The sequence below is a fragment of the Camellia sinensis genome, chromosome 6 (genome assembly GCF_055761805.1).
Source record: "Camellia sinensis isolate YWXY chromosome 6, ASM5576180v1, whole genome shotgun sequence".
Lineage (NCBI taxonomy): Eukaryota > Viridiplantae > Streptophyta > Magnoliopsida > Ericales > Theaceae > Camellia > Camellia sinensis.
Window position 1 is genome coordinate 62,293,218 of NC_138966.1, and position 12,368 is coordinate 62,305,585.

Here is a 12,368-nt window from a genome sequence, read left to right on the forward strand (position 1 = left end):
GTTGATGCTGCAGCCCACATGGAAATTATGATGCAGGAGGAGGAGGAAGGACAGAAGGGCTCCAAGAGGAGTCAGGATGGTCAGAGTGATGGTAGGAGACAGAAGGGTTTTAATCCTCAGCAGTCTCAGGGTAGCTTTTCTAGATCGACTTTTCCTGTGCCGAGTGCTAGTTCGGGGAAAGGTAGTCAGGGAGACATTACCTGTTTCAAGTGTGGCCAGCTGGGTCACAAGTCTCCAGTTTGTCCTCAGAGGGGAGGAGTGCAGAGAGCAGCATCATCTTCGGTTCGATCTCAGAGCCAGAGTCAGGGTAGAGGTCAGCCACTCTCGTGTTATCAGTGTGGTCAGCCAGGGCATATGAAGAGGTATTGCCCGCAGTTGGGTGGCACATCTGGTGCATCTGGTTTGAGGCAGATTCAGGGTCAGCAGCCAGCTCAGTCGGGTCAGGCCTCGAGGGCCAATCAGGGGGCTTCATCGTCCCAGTCAGTGCAGCAATCTTATGCACCTAGGGGCGAGCAGGTTGATCAGAGGTCGTCTGGGCGTGTGTTTGCTGTTACCGCGCAGGATCTTGTACCGGCTCCATCAGTTGTGAGAGGTACTTTCTTGTTTTGCAACTCGGTTGCTAATGTTTTGATTGATTGATCTTGTACCCTCTCCCTACACACCTTCTCTCTTAGGTTTGATCTACTTAGAGTGTATTTCTACCCTAAGTTCTTTGTTAAAAAGATAGACTGGGTCGAGGGCTTCCATTTAATCTGAATATTTAGTGATTTGGAGCACATTGGAATTTGGGTATTCATCTCCATCTTCTCTTTTGGGGCTATTTCTTCGAGGTAGGGATTTCCTACTCCATTTTATAAGTTTTGTTCTAAGTTTTGGTATTTTAATATGTTGGGGTTACTTTGATAATTTTGAGGAAAACCCTAGTTGTATTAATTAATTAATTTGTATAATTAATTTAAGGGAATTGGGTTAAATTCATGAAATTGGAGAATTTATTGATTAAATGGTGTAGTTGGATATTTTAAATCACTCACCTATTGAATAGTTGATATATTTATTTCCAAGTCTAGAAATATCTGTTTTGGGCTATCGGTGAAGGATAGTCGTGATTGTTGTAGACAATGCATGTGGATTAGGTATAACTGAAACTAATCACATTGATTAAGTCATCAATTTTGACTGTTGAATTAATACAGACATTATGTGTATTGATTGAGTGTTGTATGTGTTATGTGTTTACATACATTGTTTTGTGTGGGAGGAGATAGGGGATGTACTCCACGGTTTAGGGGAAGATAGGGGATGGACCTCTAAACCGGATTTTGTTTGGGAGGAGATAGGGGATGGACTCCATTAGCATCACTTTTATGTGTGCTTATTTATATAGAAGTGTTTTTATTGATACAGCACTAAAATGTGTATCAATCTGGAAGTATGAAGTGTTTTGATTTGAGCTTGAGTCTCATTGTTTGTTGACATTGGAAGAATGTGAATATGATATATATAATTCACTGTTGTAAGTTTGGCCAGGTTCTGAGCCATATTGATAAAGTTGGAAAGTAAAATGTGTCTTAGACAATAGTGTCATGAGACTGTAAAATGAAGTAATTGATTATCTTGGTTAACCATCTGTTGAATACTATTGCTTTATTCATTGCTTATATGTGGTTTAGTATATTTCTACTGGGCTGTGGCTCACCCTTTATGGGAACATCATTTTCAGGTCCAGGTGATAAGCTACCTCCAAGGACATAGCTTGGAAGGACTTGGATTTTGAAGATCATTTTCAGTTATTTGCTTTTATTTGTTAGTACATGTAAACACACAAGCCTAGGGCTTTATTTGTATTTGAGCTAGAACTCATACTTTTGTGTCCAAGTGTTGGCATGGAAAGATGTAAGCCTGTAGGGCATTTAATTTGATGTTACATGTAATGCTTTGTTTAGTAAGACTCTGATGAATGTTGTAATGAACTGTTTCCTTTTTAACATTGCATGTTGATGTTATATATATTTAATGGGTTTATTTTTCGAGGGCGCTACAAGTTTGGTGCCGTGATGGCCAGTAATCCGAGATTACCGAAGGCCAACTTTTCAAAGGTTTAACACAATCAGAGTATAATAAACGAGGCTCACAAATGTGGAAGCAATAATCTAAAATACAAGTGGTCCCTAAGAGCAGTGCATAGATCAAATGGAACGGCATACATCTTTACAAACTTGAATACAACAAAGCAAAATACGTATTACATCTTGATCAAAAGGCTTCTCAAGCCGACATATACAAAATACAGTGAGTACAAGCCAAGAAGCATAATTTTCAAGAATTGCCGACATAGAAATGACGTCGCCGACGTTAATACAAAACAAAGCCGACAAAAACCATGAATCCAAAACAAGCTTTCAAAAACACATCTAGGCGTCGTCGACGTCCTGCTCATCACCTACATATATATAGAGAGGGTGAGCTTGGATACTCAGTGAATGGTACTAGCAATAAAGGTTTTGCATGAATATAGCCGAAGTCTTTCAAAACAAAACATGCCAAAACCATACGAATATTAGCCGAGATCTTTTCAAAGCAAAACACATCAAAACTTTATCAAAACAAGAGATGAACCGTATTCATCTATCAAGTCTTACAAGTCTCAAGGGATGCTCACTGGCATCGGCAAAACACAAATCAAGCTTTCCGAACAACAAGTCCACGCGGTAAACCGTCAATGGCAAAACAAGGACTGCATGATCCGTAATCGATTAGTCGAAGGTACTGCGAAAGTTTATAGTCCTCCAGCACAAGGGACTTGTGTTACTTAAGCCCGTAGCTCCTTTTAACACGATGGTCTTGTGTTACTTAGGCCCGTAGCCCGTTTTAACACGATAGTCTTTCCAAGAAAGGACCGTATCCTTTTATACTTAGTGCTGCGAAAGTTTAGAGTCCTCCAGCACAAGGGACTTTTCGAGGATGACATCAAAACAAAGCTTCTACTTGATACATCAAAACAGAGCTATTCATTCATGCTTAACAAATACTTTCGTCAAAACAAAGCAAAGCAAGATTTATCAAAACAGTATAACTTAACTTTATTAAAAATACCACTCATATAGATCTCCTCGGGTGTAGGCTCAAAGCAAAGATCAAGGACCTACAATCACATGGCAACCACATTCTCAAAACAAGCTTTATATGCATGCAAATGATCCCGGCATTCTCACTAGATCCAAGTCAATAACAAGCAAAGCATGCTGGGAGTTTAAGCACCGCTTCCGTCCCATGAAATACACTGGGTACCAACCAGGTCTTTGCCGAGGTCCTACACCTCCTTGCCGAGGTGTGGTCCCGATGGCCTCGTTCAAAAGCAAAGTCGGGAAACCCTGGGTTTCCCTTTGAAGAACATGAAGAACATGATGAACATGATCATGAGGAAGATGAATGCAAGACCATAACTTGTTACAAAAAAAAAATCTGCGATTTCATGCCATGAGTTCAAAACATGGACCTGGGTACCCATACAAGAAGGTCATGCAAGAACAAACACAAAACATGGTTCTTGTTCCAAACTTTCAGATCAAAACGAGACTTTCTTCAAGAACATGTGAATACTATCTTTCTCTTTCGAAACCAACTTCAGATCGATGCATGACATGCAAAACAGATTCGATCATGCAATGCAGCTAGATGATCAGTAAGAACAACAAGAGTAGGTTAAGATTCTAACCTCAAAACTCGAATCTAACGGTTCAAACCTCGATGATCAAGCTTGGAAGATCTATTCTCACTCAAGAACTTCTCCTCCTTTCTCTAGAGCTTCTCTCTCTAAAGGCAAAGATTTGAGACAAGATGATTTGTTTCTAGGTCTGCCGGCTGTCTTAACAATCGGCTCGGACACGTGGCGCTATCGGGTTGGTTCAACTCAAAAGGTGATTGATTGATAAGACAAGTCTATGATAAAGCGTATGCAGCAAGCTAAGGCAAGACACATCGGCAAGTAATGACATCGGCTAAAGTTAAAGCTTTGGTAACAGGGTAACAAAGACATCGGCTAGGGAGGACGACACTTGACTAAGCTGTGCCACACCTTGGCCGGGGTGTGCCACACCTCGGTCTAGGCCATACCTGCCCAAGGACAAGAATTTCTAAGTGCAAAACATCTCGGCAACCATGCCCGGGGTGAAGATGGGGTCGACAAAGTGGTTCCAAAACAGTTCTAAGTACAAAGGTTCAGAGGTGAACTAAGCTCAAGATGACCTCGGCTACACACCAAGCAAGGAACAAAATCACGCGAGCAATACTTAAACAAAACAAGGCAAGGAAAAACTTGCAAAACAACATAACAAGACAAGATCATGCATGAATGTATGCAAGTATGACAAGAGTAAGGTAAGGGTTGCTACAATCTACCCCCCTTAAAGAAGTTTGGTCCCCAAACTTAAATTACCTTGCTCTATAAACAACTCCGGATAACGGATTCTCACATCCTCTTCCTTTTCCCACGTGGCTTCTGTGCCATAATGCTCTTTCCATTCGACCTTTACCATTGGTATCGATTTGTTTCTCAACTGCCTCACTTGCCTGTCAATAATCCTCATTGGTTTCTCCTCGTAGCCCAAATCCTCATTAACCGTAACCCCAGAATGATCAATTATATGTAGTGGATCTCGGATGTACTTCCTCAACATCGAAACATGAAACACATTGTGGACTTGGCTTAAATCTGGCGGCAAAGCAACTCTGTAGGCAACGGGGTTAATTCTCTCAAGAATTTCAAACGGTCCAATATATCGGGGTGCCAATTTACCTTTCTTTCCAAATCTTGAAACTCTGGTCATCGGCGAGATCCTCAAAAATACATGATCCCCAACCTCGAATTCTAGCTCCCTTCTCCTCTGGTCGGCATAACTCTTCTGTCGACTCTGCGAGGTTCTAATCCTCTGCTGAATGAGCTAAATCTTTTCGGTCGTTCCTCGAACTAACTCAAGGCCAATCAAAGCTGTTTCTCCCACCTCGGTCCAACATATCGGTGACATGCACTCCCTTCCATACAAAGCTTCGTACGGCGCCATTCTAATGCTGGCTTGATAACTGTTGTTGTATGCGAATTCTACTAATGGCAGATGCGATTCCCAACTTCCCTTGAAATCCAATACACACATTCTGAGCATATCCTCAAGTGTCTGAATGGTTCTTTCCGTTTGCCCATCAGTCTGGGGATGAAAAGCTGTGCTAAACCTCAACTCAGTCCCCAAGGCTCTTTGCAGGCTCTGCCAAAATCTAGAAACGAATTTCGAATCTCGGTCTGATACAATGGACACCGGCACACCGTGAAGTCTAATAATCTCATTCATATACAGTTCGGCAAGTCAGTCGGCATTGAACGTAGCTTTAACTGGCAAGAAGTGTGCTGACTTAGTTAACCTGTCAACGATAACCCAAATTGAATCCATACCTCTTTGCGTCCTCGGCAAACCCACCACAAAATCCATGGAGATGTGTTCCCATTTCCACTCAGGAATTGGCAAGGGTTGTAGAAGTCCTGCTGGTCTCTGGTGTTCTGCCTTCACTTGCTGACAACACAGACACTGGAATACGAACTCAGCTATTTCTCTTTTCATATTTGGCCACCAGAAGGTCCGCTTCACATCTTGATACATCTTGGTGCTTCCTAGATGAACGACAAATTTGGAGTTGTGGGCTTCTTGCAAAATCTTCCTTTTCAACTCTGGGATGTCGGCCACACATAACCTTCCTTCAAACTTGAGCACTTGATTTTCGATGGTATACCCTGATCTCGGCTTTGTGACAATCTCCTCGGCTACTTTCTTGAAGAATTTATCCTCCATCTATCTTGTCTTTGCCTCATCAACAATAGTCGGCTCCACTGCTATCATGGTCAAACACGCCAAATTTCCATCTGACTTCCTGCTCAAAGCGTCGGCCACGTTGTTAGCTTTACCTGGGTGATATTGAATTTGCATATAGCCACCTTCTCTGTCTCAAATTCAATTCTTTCTGAGGGAACAGGTACTTTAAACTCTTATGATCCGTAAAAACCTGACAAGAAGCTCCATACAAGTAGTGACGCCAAATCTTTAAAGCAAATACGACGGCTGCTAGCTCCAAATCATGGGTAGGATAGTTCCTTTCATGTGGCGTCAACTGACGGGATGCATATGCTATGACTTTACCCTTTTGCATCAATACACAACCCAAACCCTTATGCGATGCATCACTATAGATGTGAAACTCTTCATTACCTGATGGAAGTACGAGTACTGGTGCTGTAACTAACCTCGTCTTCAGTTCACTACAACAAAATGGTTCTTTCATGACAAAATTACTTCGTCTCCAATAGTGAAATTTTCGTCACCAAATTGATCTGTGACGAAATAATTTCGTCACCACGTTCGTCATCAATTCGTCGTCACTAAAAGTACCTGATGACGAAAATTTATTTCGTCACCTATTATTGGTATTTGGTGACGAAATATTTCGTCACTAAATGTTAAATATTTTGTCTCCTATAACGTTCATTTCGTCACTAGAATTAAATAAAATTTTATTATATTTGTTTTAGGTGACAAAATATTTCGTCATTAAAAATAGCAAAAAAATTTTTAGTGACGAAAATATCATCACCAAAAGATGGAAGAAAAAAACCCTTCAGTGACGAAAACTTTTGTCAACAAATATTTTAATTTAGTGATGAAATAGTGAATATGTGTGACGAAAATATTTGTTGGGATTAGAAAGTTTTAGTGTCAATTTTTTTTTGTCGCCAATAATAAATAAATTTTAAAAATTGGGGTAGAGGGTTATATTTGCAATTTATATATTTTTTTCAATAAACAATACCTGTACATTTTAATAATCTATTAAATAAAATATCTAATACAAATCAATATAAAATTAAACTATTCATTATCATAAAACTACCCAAGCAAAATACATGTCTCATAGTATCAAGAAATTAATATATAACATCCAAACTATAACATCTATTCTAGTAAAATCAAAAACTACAACACAATTAAAATAACTTGTGCATTTTAATAACCTGCTGGATATAATGCCCATTACGAATCATTACAAAAACCTGTTCATTTGGTAATATCAACAAAAACTTGTTCTTTTAATCTATTCAAAAAAATATCAACAAAAAGATAAAATTTATCACAATATAATCATAACCCACAACAACATAGTCAAAATACATGTTTAGTAATATCAACAAAAAGTACAATTACACTGTGATGGATGTGTCTGGTAATATTAACAAAAAAAACTCTTGCTATGCAGGTTACCAAATTCGTTCATCTCCAATCTGCCATTTAAAAAAAAAAATTAAGGTAACCATTCACTAAATATGTTAGTATGCAACCTAGAAGAGAGAAAATAAAAATTTCAAAGTAAATTTGAAACCAAATTTTACCGTGCTTTGTTTCCTCTTTGACTTTTGAAACCTTGCAATTTGTTCATTTTGCTGTGCTATTTGCCTGTTCATCAGGTGGAGGACTGTCAGCAGTATCCTAAAAGACGGAATAAAGTAGAAATTAACATAGCAAGTTTTAAAATAGGAGAAAACTTTATCACAGTCAATGAAAATATGAATCTAATAATACATGGTTCCATGATAAGGGTTTCATAATTCACTAGCTTGGTTTAACAACCATGGAATAAATGTAAAAATGCCAGTGTTAAACACAAAGTACCTTGGAACATTTAGAAGTGAATTTGAATGAATATATGGCACTGGAACTTTTCCAGTGTCAAAAGGCAATAGTGTGCCTTGGTGTTGAATTATCATATATAGAACGATGAAAAAATAAAGGGCATGACAAAAAGAACAAGGAAACCTAACTTTCTCATCAAAAGAAGTATCTTCACCAAAATCAATAAAGTTTTTATGTTTGTCATTACCAAAATAATATAGAAAGGGTAATTACAGCTTCACATCACATAAAAAAATAAATAAGAAAAAGAAACGCATACAACATATTATGACAAGTAGTAAAAGATTAAGGCCCCATTTGGGATGGTGGTTTTTTGGTTAAAATAGCCAAAAAGCCAAAACACCCAATCAAAAAGCCAACTAAAATAGTCACTTCCCAAATGAGCACTAAGTATCCTTCATTTAGTATCTGCTGCATTCAAAGCTTAAATCCTATGATAGCTTATGTTGAAACCACGAAATGGGTAAGCTGACATATCTGGCCATACTATCAATGATTTAGGCCTCAAATAGATGAGTTCGGATTTGTGAATCCCAAAGGATCATTGTTTCATGCTGTGGTGACTCCAATTTGAGACGGCCGTTGAACTAAGAGCAGTCACTTGTGCAAGTATTTAATCAAAGAAGCATATGTATGTAGAAACCTATATAAGAAGAATGCCAAATAGATAAGAAAGTTCAGTGCGTGCACTGATTCATTAATACAAAGGAAGTCCTAACTTTTAGTATCAAACTAGTAGCATGGAGCTATTTGCAAACATAAACCTAAACCATTGTAATGGGCTCTTATGCTATATATTGCAAAAATATTTTATAGAATTTTCTTATATGGTTTTTGGTAAAACTAACATCAACTCATTCTGCTGCATGACATCAAGATTCATGAAATCAATATAATTATAAATACTAACGATAAAATTTGCATGCAGTGAAAGAACTAGAAGCAGAGATAATACCCCCGCTCGCTCACAAATCATGCTGTATTCACGTAGAAGCTTGTTCATATCTTGCTTCTCAGTTTCTCGGTATGCCTTGACTTGATGTTCCTCCAGTTGGCTTACTAGAAATTCTGTACCCACTAAAACCAAAAGATATCGAAAATAGAATACATAAACATGCATGTTTAAGTAATCAATAAAAACCATCTTTACACTTCATCCAATAAAACCCGTGTCAAGAATCACTGAGAATTGCACATCAGAAGCAATATAAATGAAGTGTTGGAAGGGGGGAAAGAGCAAATGGGGAGGGGGGAGAGGGGGCAAAGGAAATTTTTACGAGAAGAAAACAAGAAACAACTAAAATGAATACAACTCTCCCTGCTTGTTTATGAAATGGGTATAATAAAAATGTATTAAGATTAAGGGGACAAAAACCACATAAAAGCTACTCCAACTAATTGTACTCATTTTAATTAGTGTAAACAAACCAACTTGCATTAGCCAATCACAGAAGTTTAGACAACCCAGTAACTAACACAGGCCAAGAAAAAAGAAAATGCTTTCAGAGATAAATATTCACTTTCATTAATCAAAGAACAAAAATAAATTCCACTGTCAACCAATCCAACCCTCACAGCATCGTGGAAAATAGGATTGGAGCTGCGTAGTGGCCTTTAAACGATTATATTATTCTCAAAAAACTAAAGGATCATAAGTTATGCGTCACCCAATAAAAGATCTTTTTCTTTTTTTCTCACCAAAAAGAAAAACTAATAATATATTTATATATGAATATAGAAGCTTCCATGCGCTGTACAAGCCTTGCTAAATTTTCAAACTAACAAACTCTACTAGAATAAGGTTTTGAGAATAGATATGATTTCTCATATGACGTTGGATTGAAAGCAAGCGAACAAATGCATATTTATTCTTGTTAAGACATTTTCATGTGTATGTAAAGTCAGAAAAGAATGATCTCGCATAAAATATGCTTTACATAATAGTTTGCGTTAATATTTGATAAACCTACAAACAATTTTAATGTATACGCAAGTCAATATAGGAACAAGATCGAAACATTGGGCAGCAAAAGAACAAAATTAAGCATGACTTTAGATTGTACTATATGTTAATTTGATTTTTATCCACAAAGTAACCAAGAAGCAATACTATATCAAGTTTGGATCATAGATTCGATTCAAGAAATCCGGGTCAACGGATATGATCTTTGCACAATATCAGTATAACACAAAATAGCAAATCTATAGAAATTCAACAAGCAACATATATATGGAGAGCGTGCAGCAAGAAATTACTTAAGGGTATCCATTGCGCCGGTTCATGAACATGAAGGAGGCATATCTTCCTTCCTCCTGAGTTGTGCAATGCCCATAACACAGTTGATTTGTTCTCTTTCAATTCCTTTCCCACCGCTACGTACATGTTATCTTCTAGAGCAACTTGCACTGGTGGTTCCTTAATGATTTCATGCCTACTTGCCATCATTCTAGGGATTTCAATTTGAGGGTTTCTTGTTGGATTGGTCTATTGTTGCATCATATCAAGCATAGGAGAAAAGGGCCATGATTGGAGCAGGTTTTTTGCTTCAGTTCTATAATTGTAGCCGTTATACGACCTCGTGGATCACTGTTATGTAATGGAACCAATAAGAAAACAAAAGGAGTAAGTTGAAATATATGCACAGGAACAAAGATGAGAAAAGGAGAGAGAGAGCAAGAGATACCTTGTCGAATTCATATAGGCAAAAATAGCAAGACCATCTATGTAATTGGCATTGGTTGCTGGAAGTAGATGGGCATTAGAAGTGATCTCATTACCAATTTTCTGATCGTTGCATAGGAAACAAAACATTAGGAAACATTTAAATACTTGGGTAATTCCAATGTGAATCCTACATGTTTAATTGCAATGCCATCATTAGGAAACAGAACATTCAAATAGAAGGGGGCTCTGTCAATTTATATAGTTTTCCAACAATTATATACTTGGGTATGTACTGAAAGCCATAAAACTTCAATTTCAAATTTAAGGGCAGTCTAAGAGTAAACTTTTTGTACCATGACTTTTTGGTTCCTTTAAATACTCACAGCCCATAAATCTTTATGTTTCCAAGATTGTCTTTAATTTACTAAATTGCTTGGCCATAATTAGTGCAAATTTCAATCGTAAGCCATTCAAAACATAAGAAACAATCACTATGGCACCTGGTTTCATACTTTGAATTGAATTAAATACACAAAGTGAAGGCCACAAGGAAAATAATATGATGAGTGAACGAGAGAGAAAGAGAGGTAAAGATCAACAAAATGCAGATAAACAAACATGTAAATGAACGCATCGAACATTTAGCATTTTTAACATATGAAACACTTCAAAATATGCGAAATGAAATCAAAATGACTTTTGTGATATAGAACAGAGAAGAGGCTGAGATCTGAGAGATCGAAAATTATAGTTAGGGTTTGAAATTGGGGGAGAGGGGGCAGAGAGAGCGAGAGAGATATATAGAGCAAAAATCAAGGGTTTATTTCAACAAAAATCAAGGGCTAGTTTCAACAAAAATAAAGAATCAAGGGTCGATTTCAACAAAAATCGAAGTAGCAAAATAGTAGAAGAATAGAAGAAGATAAGAGAAGAAGAAAATAGAAGAGAAGAAAATACCTCAGTCGCCGCTGTTGCTCGCCGATTGCTGCCATTGCCGCCGCTCGCCGATCGCTGCCGTTGGTCACTCTCAGCTGGTCGAACGGGTGCCGGGTGATCAAGGATATGCAGAAGACTAGGGTTAGGGCTTGAAGAGAGAGGGAGAGAGGATTGAGAGATATGTTTGGAATCTCAAAATAAAATAAAAAATGATTTGTTTCTTTGTGGGGTGGGCTGCGCGCTGCTGAGATAAAAAAAAAAAAAAAAATTCACTTCACACATTTTTTTTTTTATGACACATTGAATTAAAAGTAGGATGGTTTTAAATTTTTAAGTGCGACCTATATGTATTATTGTAGTATTGGTAAAATATTAGCAGATTAATTTTTTGCAACGGTTTGAAAAGTCGTCGCAAATTAACAAAAAAAAAAAAAAAAAATAGGATGAGGCTTTAGGGCTGAAGTGTACTGTTGGGCTCGTGAGGGCCTATCACGGATTCCGTTTTGATAATTTGAACCGTTTAATTTGTAGAATTCGTCGAGTACTATACACCTATAAAATATCACGTTGATCGGATATCGATAACTATGTGATCAAATCAATTTTATAGTGAAAGGCTGTTGGCGGTGAGCCGATCGGCACACCGGCGATGTGTGTGAATCGATGAAATGTTAGCAGCAGCGATGAGGAAACTCAATCCCGTGAATGAGTATAAGGTGTGTATGTGTGTGTGTGAAATTAGGTTTGATGGATAAATTATTTTGTGTGTGTTTGTGTGTGTGGGTGTGTGTGTGAGGTCTGTGTGTATAACAAAGCATAACAAGTTTTTTTTTTTTTTTTTAAGAAGAACAGATCTGCTTTCATAGCCGCCAATATATTTTCATTTCCCTCTAAAATAGTTAGCAACTAAATCATTTATTGGTGACAAAATTATTTCTTCACCAAAGATAAAAATATTGGCCACAAAAATAGTTTTGTCACTAAATGATATTAAAATATTAAAAATTATTGGTGACAAAAATATATTCGTCATTAAT

The 12,368-nt window shown here is 37.5% G+C and overlaps 1 protein-coding gene across 1 annotated transcript; it reads right to left on the reverse strand.

Annotated features, from left to right (window-relative positions):
* Positions 1 to 7,027: 7,027 nt before the first annotated feature.
* LOC145792285 (U-box domain-containing protein 33-like) lies at positions 7,028 to 11,486 on the reverse strand. Its single transcript, XM_082873058.1, has 6 exons — positions 11,353 to 11,486; positions 10,415 to 10,515; positions 9,987 to 10,317; positions 8,686 to 8,807; positions 7,430 to 7,526; positions 7,028 to 7,321 (listed from the first exon to the last, which is right to left on the reverse strand). Exons 3-5 carry the CDS (start codon positions 10,174 to 10,176, stop codon positions 7,473 to 7,475), a joined length of 366 nt encoding a protein of 121 aa, XP_082729184.1. The 5' UTR covers positions 10,177 to 10,317; positions 10,415 to 10,515; positions 11,353 to 11,486; the 3' UTR covers positions 7,028 to 7,321; positions 7,430 to 7,472.
* Positions 11,487 to 12,368: the final 882 nt, after the last annotated feature.

Bases quoted from the DNA above. Each gene is read 5' to 3' on its own strand.
- LOC145792285 (XM_082873058.1), bottom strand. From the start codon at position 10,176: ATGATGGCAAGTAGGCATGAAATCATTAAGGAACCACCAGTGCAAGTT. The intron at 8,808-9,986 runs GTAATTTCTTGC...TTTTGGTTTTAG, and splicing joins GGCGCAATGGATACCCTTAA to TGGGTACAGAATTTCTAGTA. The intron at 7,527-8,685 runs GTATTATCTCTG...TCCGTCTTTTAG, and splicing joins TGATTTGTGAGCGAGCGGGG to GATACTGCTGACAGTCCTCC.